The sequence below is a fragment of the Ovis canadensis genome, chromosome 6 (assembly GCF_042477335.2).
Source record: "Ovis canadensis isolate MfBH-ARS-UI-01 breed Bighorn chromosome 6, ARS-UI_OviCan_v2, whole genome shotgun sequence".
NCBI lineage: Eukaryota > Metazoa > Chordata > Mammalia > Artiodactyla > Bovidae > Ovis > Ovis canadensis.
Genome location: NC_091250.1, coordinates 22,867,307 through 22,883,816, shown reverse-complemented (window position 1 = coordinate 22,883,816; position 16,510 = coordinate 22,867,307). Strand labels below are relative to the sequence as shown.

The 16,510-nt window shown below is 41.4% G+C and overlaps 1 protein-coding gene, 1 long non-coding RNA gene and 1 other non-coding gene across 5 annotated transcripts in view; 2 read left to right on the top strand and 1 right to left on the bottom strand.

Annotated features, from left to right (window-relative positions):
* The first annotated feature begins 7,703 nt into the window (after window positions 1-7,703).
* LOC138442287 (uncharacterized) lies at window positions 7,704-8,908 on the top strand. The gene is made up of 3 exons (XR_011257619.1): window positions 7,704-8,282; window positions 8,530-8,574; window positions 8,755-8,908. It is a non-coding gene; the product is annotated as an uncharacterized lncRNA (long non-coding RNA).
* LOC138443030 (small nucleolar RNA SNORA24) lies at window positions 8,333-8,463 on the top strand. The gene has a single exon (XR_011257959.1). It is a non-coding gene; the product is annotated as a small nucleolar RNA SNORA24 (small nucleolar RNA).
* A 2,542-nt stretch (window positions 8,909-11,450) lies between the features above and the next one.
* The window catches only part of PRSS12 (serine protease 12), an 82,735-nt gene continuing 77,675 nt past the window's right edge, over window positions 11,451-16,510 (bottom strand). For 2 of the 3 annotated variants that reach the window (XM_069593397.1, XM_069593399.1), the window contains 2 exons: window positions 14,940-15,220; window positions 11,451-12,191 (listed from right to left, as the gene is read on the bottom strand). In XM_069593397.1, the coding sequence (XP_069449498.1) occupies window positions 11,884-12,191; window positions 14,940-15,220 (589 nt within the window). In that variant the 3' untranslated portion in view covers window positions 11,451-11,883. The remainder of the gene's footprint in view (window positions 12,192-14,939; window positions 15,221-16,510) is intronic. The other variant, XM_069593398.1, reaches the window with a different exon arrangement.

Below are 16,510 nucleotides of genomic sequence, written 5' to 3'. Positions count from 1 at the left end.
ATTGCTATCAGCAGTTCTCAGAGAGAAACCACACAGCCCAGTCAGGAGGGAGACACCCATCAATTTTATTTTGGCTGATGCTTTTCTCATGGATAGACTGAGGTTAGGGCTTTGAGGAAGAAAAACACAGAAGGAGGTAAAGTGTTGTCACCATATCTTAGAGGGTTCGCACTATCAATATGACTTATCAGTCTTATCAATATTGCTTACATGGCTTAGATAGTATTTACCAGATTTCTCTACTGTAAAGTTCAAGCTGGTTGTAGAAAAGGCAGAGGAACCAGAGATCAAATGGCCAACATCCGCTGGATCATCAAAAAAGCAAGAGAGTTCCAGAAAAACATCTATTTCTGCTTTATTGACTATGTCAAAGCCTTTGACTGTATGGATCACAATAAACCGTGGAAAATTCTGAAAGAGATGGGAATACCAGACCACCTGACCTGCCTCTTGAGAAACCTATATGCAGGTCAGGAAGCAACAGTTAGAACTGGACATGGAACAACAGACTGGTTCCAAATAGGAAAAGGAGTACATCAAGGCTGTATATTGTCACCCTGGTTATTTAACTTATATGCAAAGTACATCATGAGAAACGCTGGTCTGGAAGAAGCACAAGCTGGAATCAAGATTGCAAGGAGAAATATCAATAACCTCAGATAGGCAGATGACACCACCTTTATGGCAGAAAGTGAAGAGGAACTCAAAAGCCTCTTGATGAAAGTGAAAGAGGAGAGTGAAAAAGTTGGCTTAAAGCTTAACATTCAGAAAACAAAGATCATGGCATCTGGTCCCATCACTTCATGAGAAATAGATGGGACCGAGAGTAGGACAGTGGAAACAATGTCAGACTTTATTCTTTGGGCTCCAAAATCATGGCAGATGGTGACTGCCATGAAATTAAAAGACACTTACTCCTTGGAAGGAAAGTTATGACCAACCTAGATAGCATATTCAAAAGCAGAGACATTTCTTTGCCAACAAAGGTCTGTCTAGTCAAGGCTATGGTTTTTCCAGTAGTCATGTATGGATGTGAGAGTTGGACTGTGAAGAAAGCTGAGCGTCAAAGAATTGATGCTTTTGAACTGTGGTGTTGGAGAAGACTCTTGAGAGTCCTTTGGACTGCAAGGAGATCCAACCCCTGGATCTCCTAAAGGAGATCAGTCCTGGGTGTTCATTGGAAGGACTGATGCTGAAGCTGAAACTCCCAATACTTTGGCCACCTCGTGTGAAGAGCTGACTCATTGAAAAAGACTATAATGCTGGGAGAAGTTGGGGGCAGGAGGAGAAGGGGACAACAGAGGATGAGATGGCTGGATGGCATCGCCCACTCAATGGACATGAGTTTGAGTGAACTCCGGGAGTTGGTGATGGACAGGGAGGCCTGGCGTGCTGAGATTCATGGGGTCGCAAAGAGTCGGACACGAATGAGCGACTGAACTGAACTGAACTGAACCCTTTGAAAGCAAGTTGCTAAGCACAGCCCATATTCAAGATGGTATTGGGGTAGGGATGGGAAACTAAATTCCATCTCCTGGAGATAAGTGACTTTTTAGAATAAACGTAAAATTTACTCAATTTCTGAAATACATATTGAGTACCTCAAAGCACCTGATAATGCAATTAAGTGCCCATTTAACATGAGTCACTATGCTAGGCTTTTCAAATAAGTGTTAAGACACAGGAGTTTATAATGTAGTTAGGATACCACAAGAAACATGCTGGTTAAGTACTACAGTGTCACAAAAAGGGAAAAAATAAAATCCAGTTGGAGTAATGAAGTAATGAAAAGTTTCACAGAACAAAAAATATTTAAGCAAAGTAAAGCTGAATATAATATTGACAGATGAAAACAGATGGAAATTCACATCCATTTATAATTTTAAACTCTCAACAGTGGACATAAAGAGAATGTACTTCAACATAATAAAAGCCATGTATATCAATCCCACACCTAATAGCATACAGTGAAAAACTGAAAATTTTCCTTCTAATATCAGGAATAAGACAAGGATGTCCACTCTCACCGATTTTATTAACATAGCATTGGAAGTCCTAGTCAGAGCAATTTGGCAAAGAAAAGAAATAAAAAGTATTCAAATCGGAAAAAAAAAAGTAGTAAAACTGTCACTATTTTAGAAGACATGACTTCATATACAGAAAACCCAAATATTGCACCAAAAATTATTAGAATAAATGAATTCAGTAAAATTGCAGAATACAAAATCAACAAACAAAAATCTGTTACATTTCTACACATTAATAATAAAGTATCAGAAAGAGAAATTAAGAAAACAATCCCATTTACAACTGCATCAAAAAGAATAAAATATCTACAGATAAATTCAACCAAAGAGGTTAAAGACTTATACACCAAAAACTATAATACATTGATGAAAGAAACTGAAGACACAAATAAGTGAAAAGATTCTCCATGCTCATGGAGTGGAAGAATATTGTTCTAATGTCCATACTATGCAAAGCAATCTACAGATTCAACAGAACAGAGATCTCAGAAATAACCCCACATATACACAGTTAATTTATGACAAAGAAGCCAAGATTATACAATAGGAAAGAACAGTTTTCTTCAATTAATGATGTTGAGAAAACTGGAAAACCATGTGCAAAAGATCAAAAGTGGGCCACTATCTTACACCATACACAAAGATGAACTCAAAATGGATTAAAGACTTGAATGTAAGACCTGAAACCATAAAACTGCTAGGAGAAAAAATAGGTGGCAAGCTCCCAGACACCAGTCGTGGTGATGATTTTTTGAACCTGATCCCAAAAGTAAAGGCAACAAAAGCAAAAACAGGCAAGTTGGACCACATCAAACTAATAAGTTTCATCACAGCAAAGGAAACCATCAACAAAATGAAATGATAGTTTATGGAACAGAAAGAAATACTTGAAAATCATATGACCTGATAAGGAGGTAATATCCAAAATATATAAAAACTCATAGAACTCAATTGAAAAAATATCCAATTAAAAAATGAGCAGAATACCTCAATAGATATTTTTCCAAAGAAGACACAAACAGCCCAGAAACACCTAAAAAGATGGTCAATATCACTAATATCAGAAAATGCAAATCAAAAATATAATGAGGTATCACGCAACACATTAGAATGGCCATTATCAAAAAAGATAAGAAATAACAAGTGTTGGTAAGAATGTGGAGAAAAAAGAGCTGTCATGCACTATTGGTGGGAATGCAACTGGTGTAGCCACTATGGAAAACTACATGGGAATTCCTCAAAAAAATTAAAAATATAGAGTGTGATCCAGCAATTCCACTCCTTGGTATTTACTCAGAGTAAACAAAACCATGAACTCAAAAAGATATACGTACATGTATATGATACATGTACTCAAAAAGATATATGTTCATTTCAGCATTATTTTCAATAGCCAAAATATAGAAACAATCCAAGTGTCCACTGATGTATTAGTATGAATGAAGAAAGATGTGGTGTATACACACACATGGGAATACTAAGCTATAAACAAGAATGAAATCTTTCCATTTGTGACAACATAGATGATCTTAAAGGTATCATGCTAGATGCAATACACTGGGGAAAGACAAACACTGCATGATCCCACTGATGTATGGAATAGAAAAAACAATAGATTCATACTATAAACTGCCAGTTACGAAGCAAGTCCTGGGGATGTAATGTACAACACAGTGACTATAGTTAATAATACTGTACTGCATATTTGAAAGGTACTAAGAGAATAAATCTTTAAAAATTTCTCACCACAAGGAAAAAAAAAATTTTTATAACTGTGTATGAGGATGAAGATTAACTAGACTTACTGTGGTGATGATTTCTCAATACACACAAATATCAGATTATTATGTTGTACAACTGAAACTAATATGCCAACTGCAGGAAGGAAAAAAAAAAAAAACTAGATGGAAAGACATCCAAGATGGAGAAAAGAGCATAAACAAAATATTAGAGCGCTCTCTCATTCATTCAGTGTTTTTGCACTGTAACCCGATGGAAACATTCATTTTAAGATCTTCAGTGAATTTGCATAGCTTAGCATAAATGGGTGGTGCTTAGTCTCCCCAAAATTCATTATGTTGATGTCCTAACCTTTGGTACCCCAGAATATGACTATATTTGGAGATAAGATCTTTAAAAAGGTAATTAAGATTAAAAGAAGTCATTAGGACAGACCCTAATCCAGTATGACTAGAGTCCTTCTAAGAAGCTATAAAGATATAGGCACAGAACAAAGACAGAACTATAGATCAATGGAACAAAATAGAAAGCCCAGAGATAAATCCACACACCTACGGACACCTTATCTTTGACAAAGGAGGCAAGAATATACAATGGAGAAAAGACAATCTCTTTAACAAGTGGTGCTGGGAAAACCACCTGTAAAAGAATGAAACTAGAACACTTTCTAACACCATACACAGAAATAAACTCAAAACGGATTAAAGATTTAAATGTCAGAGCAGAAACTATAAAACTCCTAGAGGAAAACCATAGGCAGTACACTGACAGAAATCAAGCAAGATCCTTTAGGACCCACCTCCCAGAGTAATGGAAATAAAAGCAAAAAATAAAGCAAATAGGACTTAATTAAACTTAGAAGCTTTTGCACGACGAAGGAAACTATAAGCAAGGTAAAAAAAGACCGCCTTCAGAATGGGAACAAATAATAGCAATCAAAGCAACTGACAAAGAATTAATCTCAAAAATATACAAGCAGCTCATCAATACCAGAAAAATAAACAACCTAATCAAAAAATGGGCCAAAGAACTAAACAGACATTTCTCCAGAGAAGACATACAGATGGCGAAGAAACACTCAACATCACTCATTATCAAAGAAACGCAAACCAAAACCACAATGAGGTACCATCTCATGCCAGTCAGAATGGCTGCTATCAAATTCTACAAACAATATATGCTGGAGAGTGTGTGGAGAAAAGGGAACCCTCTTACACTGTTGGTGGGAATGTAGACTAGTACAGCCACTAGGGAGAACAGTGTGGAGATTCCTTAAAAAACTGGAAATAGAACTGCCATACGACCCAGCAATCCCACTGCTGGGCATACACACCAAGAAAACCAGGATTGAAAAAGACAAGTGTACCCCAGTGTTCATCACAGCACTGTTTACAATAGCCAGAACATGGAAGCAACCTAGATGTCCATCAGCAGATGAATGGATAAGAAGGTTGTGGTACATATACACAATGGAGTGTTACTCAGCTATTAAAAAGAATGCATTTGAGTCAGTTCTAAAGAGGTGTATAAAACGGGACCCTATTATACAGGATGAAGTAAGTCAGAAAGAAAAACACCAATACAGTACATTAATGCATACACATGGAATTTACAAAGGTGGTAATGACGACCCTATATGCAAGACAGCAAAAAAGACACAGATATAAAGAACAGAGTTTTGGACTCTGTGGGAGAAGGCAAGGGTGGGATGATTCGAGAGAACAGCACTGAGCCATGTATATTATCATATGTGAAACAGATGACCAGTCCAAGTTCCATGCATGAAACAGGGCACTCAAGCCGGTCCACTGGGACAACCCAGTCCACCGGGACAACCCAGAGGGATGGGATGGGGAGGGAGGTGGGAGAGGAGTTCGGGCTGGCGGTGTAGGGGTGGACACATGTACATCCATGGCTGATTCATGTCAGTGTATAGCAAAAATCACTACAATATTGTAATTAGCCTCCAATTAAAAATAGTTTAAAAAATGATACAGGCACAGAGAGAACAGGATGTGAAGAAACAGGGTCATCTAAAGCCAAGGAGAGATCTCTGAAGAAACAAACCTATGGACACCTTGATCTGACTTCTTGTCTCTAGAACTGTGAGAAAGCAATTTCCGTTGTTTAAGCCACCCAATCTGTGGTATTTTGTCGTATCAGCCTTAGCAAAATAACACAGATGCTCAGTTACAGATTCTAAAAATCACACCCATTTTGGCAAAATTCCCCTCTGTGATTTCTAATTTAAGCATTGTCATTCAACAGCTCTTTCTATTCAACAGTGACATGAAGAGTAAAGATGAAAAAAGTGATATAAGGTCAGCCTTAGGAACAGCTTTAGCTCTTTCAAATTAAAAATTTATAATGCCCTTAAAAACTTGTCCATTCCCAACCTTAACAAGACATTTTACTCTAATTCTAGCAATTTCAAGAAGCTTCAGGGATCTCTTTTGTAGCACTTTACTCGACAGGTATTGTTGTTATTTAGTCACTTAGTCCTGTTCCTCTCTTTGCGACTCTATGGGCTGTAGACCACCAGGTTCCTGGCCATGCAATTTCCCAGGCAAGAATACTGGAGTAGGTTGCCACTTCCTTCTCCAAGGGATCTTCTCAATCAAGGGACTGAACCTGCGTCTCTTACACTGGCAGGATGATTCTTTACCACTGAGCCACCTGGAAAGTTCAGACCTCTTGACAGCAGTATGCCTGCCAACTGCTGCCACACAGTGCTCCAACTTGTCGGCTACTAAGTAAAAGCTTCACCTAGATCCTCCTTTTTGTTTCACACCAGGTGAAAACTAAACGGGAAAACAGAAAATAAATTTCAGTGGCATTTAACAAACACAAGTGCTCACTCCGTCCTGCTGACTCTTCGGGATCCCATGAACTGCAGCCAGCCAGACTCCTGGGTCCATGAAATTTTCCAGGCAAGAACACTAGAGTGGGTTGCCACTTCCTACTCCATGCACATGCCTAGGACTAAAAGTATTCCTAAATATCTTTAATTCCCTTTTACAAAAAATAGATCTATGCTTTACTTTCACCCTTAAAGAAACGTAAGTCACGGATGTTAAGACCCAGGTGCGCTCTTTCAAGAGTCAACAGCAGCTCTGGAGACGCTAACTGTGGGCGAGCGGGCAACAGAGGAAATGTTCACACACGCACGAAAAAGCGTCTCCCGCACGCTCCTGTTTTCTTCTCCTAATCTATGTACAAATTCGTGTGGCAAGGCTTTCGACAATGTGTACAAGTACTCCTAAGAAATCAGACTCACGAAAAACAAAATAACTGATTGTAGACCATTGACACCTGTGCTTCAGAAACTTAATTTCAGTGGAACAAGGGAAGCTATGGGCTTCCCTTGTAGCTCAGTCGGTCAAGAATCTGCCTACAGTACAGGAGACCCGGGTTCGATCCCTGGGTTGCGGAAGATCCCGTGGAGAAGGAAATGGCTAACCGACTCCAGTATCCTTGCCTGGAAAATCTCATGGACACAGGAGCCTGGCGGGCTGCAGTCCATGGGGTCGCAGAGTCGGGCACGACTTAGAAACTAGCTTACGGGAGAAACGAAATTTTTTAAGCAGAGAAAAAAAAAAAAAGATAGTTCCACAGAAATCAACCTACCAAAAGGTTAAGAATAAGAGAACTATCGAACCTGGCGTTTTGGCAACAACAGCGACTTCTAAGGTAACTGTGCTAAGTATACAAGAAACAACACAATCTTCCTCAGCAGACCCGCGACAGCGGATTCCCGGTCGAGCGAGAACTCTGTATGCGCATGCGTCAAAGTCAGACGCCGCGCTAGCAGGGCTGATCTAGAAGGCGCGCGAGAAGGCGGAACACTGAGGAAGGGGCGGGGCCTGCATGCGCATGCGTCAAAGTCAGACGCCGCGTTAGCGGGGCAGGTCTAGAAGGCGCGCGAGGAAGGTGAACACTGAGGAAGGGGCGGGGCCATCAAGGGAGCCGGGGGCCAACGGAGCGGGCGGAGCTGCGGCGGGGCTGGGAGGGCGGGGCGGAGGGAGCAAGCGCGTAGCCCTCGCCCCTCGCGGCTCCTCCCCGGAATGGGGTCATCAGCGCTATAAGAGAGCTTGTGCGGGCGAGTTCGGCCTTTTGCGTCCGGTAAGCGTCCGGTTTAGGAGGAGGCGGCCTGTTGTGGTTGTTCTGTGAGGTAAAGTACAAGGAACACGTCCTTTCGGCCTAGCTTAAGATGCAGGAGATGCAGCGGTCTTGTAGTAGTAGATCGACGTTAGCTTTGAAAACGTCTAGGTTCAGAAGCTTGAGTGAACTTCATGTTCGTTCGTTAGTGGGGCGGCCACGTGCAGCCCTGGGCGCTCAGTCGGAAGCCAGTCGCGCGTGGGTCGTGGGCCCTCCGGCAGAAGTTAAGTACCGCTGATGACTCGGGTGAAGGTCATCCGTTGTACTGTCGGTGCCATGTGGCCATCTTGAATCTGTTGCTCTGCGACTCTGAAGAGTAACACCGCATCCTGACGACCCGCCAGTTTTATCCAGGTGGTGAGTAGTGTCTGTAGTTGTCTTTGCTGGTCTTTGCTGGGATTATGAATCTCCATGTATCTTTGGGACCTGTCGGCTGTGGCAGTCTCCCTTCCTAGCCATGGAAGAGCATATTCTTGTTTATTGGCAAAGCTGTCACCATTTAATTGGTATCAGATTCTGACTTGCACAAGTAACATTCACTTTAAAAACTTGCAGTGTGCTGGGTTATTTGGCAAACGTTAAACTACTGTTCAAATGTTTCTAGGAAGCTGAGCTAATTCTTCCAGTGGACGATGGAAAGCATAACGAGGTAGGTTCCTATTTTATGCATCTCAGACTCTTAGACCTAAGGATTTGGAAGGCCAGGATTGGCATGTGTTGGCGTTTTGTTATTTAAATAGCCAACTGAATAGACTAACTGCTTAGCTGCTAAAATCTTAACACTATGTACACAAATCAGTCTTGTTGAGCTGAGCTTCTTCTCTTGCAGATATACCAAGAAATCCAAAGTGATGTGAGTGAAGTCTGAGCATCCTGCAGTACACTGCAAAATGTGATTTTAAATCTCGTGTATGGTATTTAAATAGAAAATAAAAGTGTGCTGCTTTTATTTATATAATAAAATGCTTGATTTGTACATACAATGTTCCAGGAGTGAATGATTCATGGGTACAATGGGAATGGTTTAGCCCCTAAGTCATGTCCAGCTCTTTTGAGACCCCATGGACTGCAGCCTGCCAGGCTCCTCTGTCCATAGGATTCTCCAGGGGATCTTCACATCTAGGGATCAAACTGAGGTCTGATAAGTGTATAGATAACTATAGAGAACAAGAGGCAGCCTGTTCTACTGTTCAGAGCTCCGGGGGTGGTCACATGAGCTAGTAGTGTATGTGGTATTTAGGGAGCACCTAGTATGTGTAGTTGACACTTGGATCTTCAGAAGTCATTTAACAAGAAAAAGTTATAATAAAAGTTACATTTTATGGAGGAACATTCTACCTCAAGGTTGATAAAACTGAAGGTAACCTGCTACCTCACCTTTTAATTAAACCAATCTTTGGTCTAGTTGTTGCAAGGAGGAAGCCAATTATGACTCTTATGTTGGAAATTTTATTTGGCTTGGCTTTTATTATAATCATACTCAATGGCTTGCCTGGAGGTCCTTGCCCACCTGTGAATAGAAGAGATCAACACACTTCTGAAGCCTGGATATTCCTTGGAGATGTTTTGCAAGACTGGAGACCTTTCACTTCCTCACTTTATGTCCCTCTCTGTTCTACCTTTTGACTATTGCTTCCTTCTCTCTGATCTATTAAAGAACTTGGCATCCAGACCCCAATAAGATGGTTACTTTGAGGTTCTAGCCTGCCATCTCGGTCTGCTGGCTCCCCGTTTAAGTCTTGCCTCAACACCTCATTTTGGATGCACATGGCAGAGCAAGGCTGGACTCAGTAACATAGTTAAAATTCCACTATGGATGTTTGCACCAGCACTGCAGTTTAATGACAAGGATGGCCCATGAGAATTTTCCCAGGCTGTCACGCATGTGTACACTATAGTTTTGTCATCTCTAAATGTAAATGCTTGTACAGTTATTCCTTTATCAAATGTGCTTTGAAAAATGTTATAATGGCTTGGCATTGCAATTCTGCAAAGTAGTAAATTATAAAGCACCTGTTTTTACATAGCGCCCTTTACAAAAGGACACAGTAGGATGCAGAAGAGAAAGGGGATAAAGAGGTCCCTTCATGATCAGCCATTTAAAAGGATTACTCAGCATTCTTAATTCTGTGGTTTTGACCTCACCTGTCTTCACCTGTCTTTATGCATCTATCCCTTCTATACACAATTCTTGACGTATTGGGACAGTTTTTTTGTGCCCTGTAAGGCTGCATAGAAAGAAAAAGACAGCACCAAGTCGTGTCCAACTCGACCCCATGGACTGTAGCCTGGCAGGCTCCTCTGTCCACGGGATTCTCCAGACAAGAATACTGGAGTGGGTTGCCATTTCCTTCTCCAGTAAGGCTGCAAAGTAAGCAGCTATCCCTTACTCCTTTGAGAAACAAAACTAGGTGGAAAGAGACTCCCTTGTCTTTATTGTGACTCTCCTGGAGTTTGGACTGAAAACCCTACAAGTGTCTCATTGGCCTCTGCTTGTTAACCCATTTGGAAACGGGATACTATAAAAAATCTTTACTGCCTTTTATAAGCTGTCAATGAGGTGTGTAGTCACTTGATACATAACTGGCATATGGGTTAAATATTGCAGTTGTTTTAGAGCTTTCCCCCACTACAGACAGGAAAGCATTCTTAATTGTGTATTTTTATTAGGAAGAAAATGAGATGGGTAAGCATCACTGCCACAATGGACATGAATTTGAGTGAGTGAGAGGACCAGGAGCATGGCATGCTACAGTCTTTGGAGTTGGAAAGAGTAGGACACAGCAACTCAACAAAATATTAGGGCTGTTATCAGGATGGCAGGCTTCCCTGGTGGCTCAGAGGATAAAGCTTGCAACATGGGAGACCTGGGTCTCCCCTGGTTTGATCCCCAGGTCGGGAAGATCCCCTGAAGATCCACTCCAGTACTCTTCCCTGGAAAATGCCATGAACGGAGAAGCCTGGTAGGCTATACTCAATGGGATCACAAAGAGTCAGCACAACTGATCAACTTCCACTTATCTATCAGGACAGTCTCAGGAAATCTGCAGGTTTCAGTTAGTTACCAGAAAATTTCAATAGGTGGTGCTCTTACACCACAGTCTAGAAAAGAGCATGCTGCTAAGGAAGGAAAATTTTTGTTTCACCAAGCAGCAAATTTGAAGTCATTAAAAGTAATCAGATAAATGTTGGCAAGTACATGGTGGATGAATCAGGTTATGTACTAAACCATTTGAAGGTATTCTTAATGTCATCAGCCAAATTGTGCTAGCAGTATACAAGGTAGCTAGAATGTTTTTTTCTAGTTGCCATAGTGACTTGGTATAAAGGCTTCATTCAGAAATGTATTGTGACATAATATTCCTAGTCCAGTCTGTTTATAATAGGATTGCTTTACCTTTTTGGCTTTTATGCTTTTCTCACTTGTGAAAGGCCAGAAAGATTCATCTGTGGAGACTGCTTATCAACCTTCAGGGAAAAAAATCAGCTTAAAAATTAGATGAACAGAAAACACTGCCACGTGTATTTTAAGTATAGTAAAGGGTATTTTTTTATGTCAAAGGTAGGCTCTTAATATGAATATAGACCATACTGATTGAGTTACAAAGGAGTTCTCAATCCAAATACATGTAAAAACAGCCTTATTGCACAGTTAATATACAATAATCTCTGGAGAATGCTGAGAAATTGAGACAAGACAGAATAATGAATGTAGTCTCCTGTAAAACTAATTTGGGTAGGCAACAGTGCTAAATAAGAATAGTCATTACTACACTGAGGTATCTGTAACCAGAATGATCACATCATTCTCCAGCAGCAAAGAGGTACATCACTTTCATCAACACAGAACACAAAAAGATCTCCCCTCCCATTAGTTGGCATCTCTGGCTAAATGCCAATGTTGGAAATTTTCCAACATATTCTTTAAATACTATCTTCTTGACATTTCCATGAAGGATTACAGTTTGGTGACCCTTTTTATCCAAGGTACAAAGGCTGAGACTTTGGTATAAACACCAGGGGAATCCTTGGCTCCACAGCCGTATCCCCAGGAGGTCACCCCATACACAACCCAGCGCTCTCCCGGTCGTTCACACACGAGTGGTCCTCCGCTGTCTCCTTGGCAACTGTCCACACGTTTGTGTTCATGGAGGTTTCCAGCACAGAGCATCCTTCGTGTAAACAGACCCTTATAACGATGTTCACAAAACCTCTTGGGAAGTAAGGGGATGGCTGCTTGTTGTAGAGTTCTTGAGTAGGCTGGTCCTATGTGGGCCAAACAACTGGATTAGATTCCAGCTAAAGATCTTAGAGCTATATTTAACAGTTAAATGAACATTTAAGAGTCTTGAAGATAAAAGCCCTATTGTGGCATTAGTGTAGTTTAAATGAGTGATAACTATAAATGATTTTTTTCTTCAGTGTTTGCAGTTGAAGTGAAGTCGCTCAGTCGTATCTGACTCTTTGCGAACCCATGGACTGTAGCCCACCATGCTCCTCCATCCATGGAATTTTCCAGGCAAGAGTACTGGAGTGAGCAGTTAAACATACTCTAATCCTTCACTGATCTGTTTCTCAGTACTAAAGTTTTTGAAGAATAGTTGAGTAACATTTGACTTCCCTGGTGGCTCAGATGGTAAAGAGTCTGTCTACAATGTGGGAGACCCGGGTTAGATCCCTGGGTTGGGAAGATCCCCTGGAGAAGGAAATGGCAATCCACTCCAGTACTATTGCCTGGAAAATCCCATGGACACAGGAGCCTGGTAGGCTACAGTCCATGGGGTCGCAGAGTCTGACACAACTGAGCGACTTCACTTTCACTTTGAGTAACATTTATGGATTTGCCTGCTAGAAAAGGGTAACGTACGGAAAGCTCGTTTGTGTAGGCTTTAGAATTTAAATTCTCTGTATTAAAATGCTGAGAGTGCAGTCATGCTAGTTCTGTATTGGCATGTCCATTGCTCTAAAACTCATCTACGTCAACTGGCAATTACTATCCTCAATATTTCATGAAGATGATTCAGAAACAACTTTATATACAGACAGCCTTAAGTTTAACCTCTTGATGTTAAGATACTGTATTTACTAGTAAGCCACTCATTCTTTGTTTAGTGGCTAAAATGCATAATTGGTAGGTAGGTTCTCCATGACAGCCTTTACTTGCTGTCTAAATTCCACCATTATTGTCCAGTATATTCAACTGCAGTGATTCATTCATAATTAAATCATTTGGTGAAATTTACTTCCTGTGTTACCTCTGTTTAGATGTAGTGCCTTAAGGAAGATGACTGAACTTCCCTGAAGAAGTAATTTTAATACCTACACTTTAATCGTCAATTTGCCTCACAGCTCAGCATAGTGTTTCCTTGAGAAAGCATTTACTCTGACCTGATTTTATTACATCATCCAGGAAATGTTTCCATTTTTTATGGTTTCTCTCAGGATTGGTCCCAATATTCTGTATCTGCTACAGGTGTTTCTACATTTTGCTGCTATGAAATAGTGTTGAATCTAAAGGAAGTGAAAGTGTTAGTTGCTAAGTCTTATCTGACTCTTTGCGACCCCATGGACTCCCAGTCTAAAGCCAAGATTTAACGGATAAAATGAACACTGAAATACAATAAATTTACTAGGTAAAACCTTATTGAAATCACCACCTATAGAAATACATATTGGATGCTGTTTTCAAGAGTACAGTTAACAGTGTTAAATTATTTTTAATGCAGAGTAGTCAGCCCAATCCTTTCTCCTTATTCAACAGTCATTTGTGAATCGAGTACCTGATCCAGGCGAGACTTAAGAGTTCTGTTTCAGACTATCCTAAGCAAACACTGTTGTTGTTTAGGACGTCATGTCCAATTTTTTGTGACTCCATGGACCGTAGCCCACCAGGTGCATCTGTCCATGGGATTCTCCAGGCAAGAACACTGGAGTGGGTTGCCATTTCCTTCTCCAGGGGATATTCCTGACCCAGGAATCAAACCCACATCTCCTGCATTGGCAGGGGGATTCTTTACCCCTGAACTCCTGAGAAAGCACTGCTGCTGCTGCTAAGTCACTTCAGTCGTGTCCGACTCTGTGCTGATGTTAACTCTAGCAAGACAATACAGAAAGCTGTTTGCCTGAGAAGAGCATAAGCTGAACACTATCTGTGGGAAGAATAGGAAGGGGAGAGTGGTGAAGGAGAAACCCAAGTAGGGTGGATCCCTCCTCTTGAACCTCAGCAGCTTTGTTTTGTATTTTGGCTGTTCTTTATTTTTAAATCTCCATAAGATTTAGTTTGATAAAGGCCTCTATTATAAAAAAAAAAAACCCTAATACCAAAGCCCTTTCTAGGGTTGTGTGTGTGTTAGTCGCTCAGTAGGGCCAGACTCTTTGCGACCCCATGGACTGTGGCCCACCAGGCTCCTTTGTCCATGGGATTCTCCAGGCAAGAATACTGGAGTGGTTTGTCATTTCCTTCTCCATTTGCTGGGGTAGCTACATCAAAGTCATCTGGGAAAACTTTCAAACAGAGACAGCCAGGCCCAAGTCCTAAGGTAGCGTCTACATCCTAATGGAAACCATAGTACCCTCAGGATAGGGATCCAAGTTACATGCAAGCATCTCACACTTGGCAGAATTTCCAAACAAGTAAGCTTGAACCCCCTTTTAAGATTTTGCTACCCACTGTACTGAATGGGGTAGTGATGCTGAAACTGAAGCTCCAATACTTTGGCCACTGATGCAAAGAGCCAACTCACTGGAAATGACCCTGGTGCTGGGAAAGACTGAAGGCAGGAGGAGAAGGGGGCAAAAGGACAAGACAGTTGGATGGTATTACCGACTCAACGGACATGAGTTTAAGCAGACTCCAGGAGACAGTGAAGAACAGGGAAGCCTGGTATGCTGCAGTCCACGGGGTCGGAAAGAATGACATGACTTAGAGACTGAACAACCCGCTGCACACCCAAATGGGAAATCCAGACACAAGAAGGGGGCCGTATCGTCATTGTTGCTTTGGGTTTCTGTTACCTGTGTCTCCCCATCCTGTTACATAGCAGTTGTGGGCTCTCTTCTGTGGCCTCTCTTTCCAGCGTGGCAAGCAGGCGGGCAGAATATGGCTGCTGAGTCTGGCACACTGCTCCTCTGGTCCTTGTAACCTAACCAGGGCGATGTCATAGTCATTGCTGTGCGGGCGGTACAGCCGGTGGGTTACGATCTCCTCAACTCTGATCTCTTCTTCGAACTCCTCAGGCACCAGCGTATGATAATCCCCAACCCGAACCACGTAGTTCCTAGTACTGTTACCGTACCTGAGAGGCAGAGAGAGCTAATGGGAGGCTTGTTTCAAACACTGTAAACTGGTCACTGCCTGCCAGGAAGCTTAATAGAGATAGCTGTAACCCTTCCATATCATTAACTCCTTTTGTAAGTTTCACCTTTCTTTCCATTTCTCTGACCCCACTGCTCTCTGCCTCCTACTCATGTTTTTCCTTCATTCATTTCACTGTTTAACCCAGGTTACTGTCTGTTTTCTGAGAAGGATCAAATGCGGAGGATGAATGGAAAGTGATCACTAACCAGTCATTTTCCCACCATGAAAAAGGATCAAAACAGGAGCGAATGGAATAGGGCAAAATTACAATCCTGCCTTTGCTGTCATCATTTTTCTGTCATTTCCAAGATGGTGACTTTCCCATGAAGTTGCATGAGGGCAGAAACCATGTCTGGTCTAACTGTATATCTCCCAGATCACTTACGTAGCACAATCCACTTTACTCCCCTTTCCTGGGAACTGAATGTAAACCAAAACTGTTATCTTCAGGCAACATATATGCATTATACGCTCTCATCTCTTAAATCTTTGTTCAGAGTGAGACCTACTTTGATGCTCATTTGAAATTATAGCCCACCCTTGTTTGTCATTCCATTCCCCCAGCACTCCCACTGTCCTTATCTGCTCTACTTTTTCCTTTTTTAAAAACTCTTAACAAACTATCCAGTTTACTTATCATATTTATTATTCTCTGTCTCGCCCTGCTTAAACAAAAGGTACTTAAGGGCAGGGACCTTTCATCTGTGTTCACTGATGAATCTCACACATCTAGTTCAGCAATGCCAGTTAAGCAGAAAGGCAGCATACATTGGTTGATTTAATGAATGAATGCAGATTTTTAATGAAATGTCTTTTTTCCATAGGAACTACTCACATAAAAAATAAGCATAATATTTACTTGATTGATAGGTCTCAGCCTGTCTTTCAGCCAACATACCTTGATTCTGATATATCTACCTAAAGCAGTTTCTCAAGCTCAGCACTACTGACATTAGGGACCAGATTATTCTTTAATGTAAAGGGGGGTCCTGTGCATTGTAGGATGTTTAGAAGCATCCCTGGCCTTTCTGTTCACTAGATGTCAGTTGCACACACACTCACATACATGCACCCAAGTTTGACAACCAAAAATGTCTCCAGACATTGCCAAATATTCCCTATGGTGCAAACTGCCCCCCATTGAGAACCACCAACCTACAATACAAGATCCAGTCCACCTCCTGATCACTTCCTCTTTCTCACTGAACAGTACAGCCCCTTGTTCACT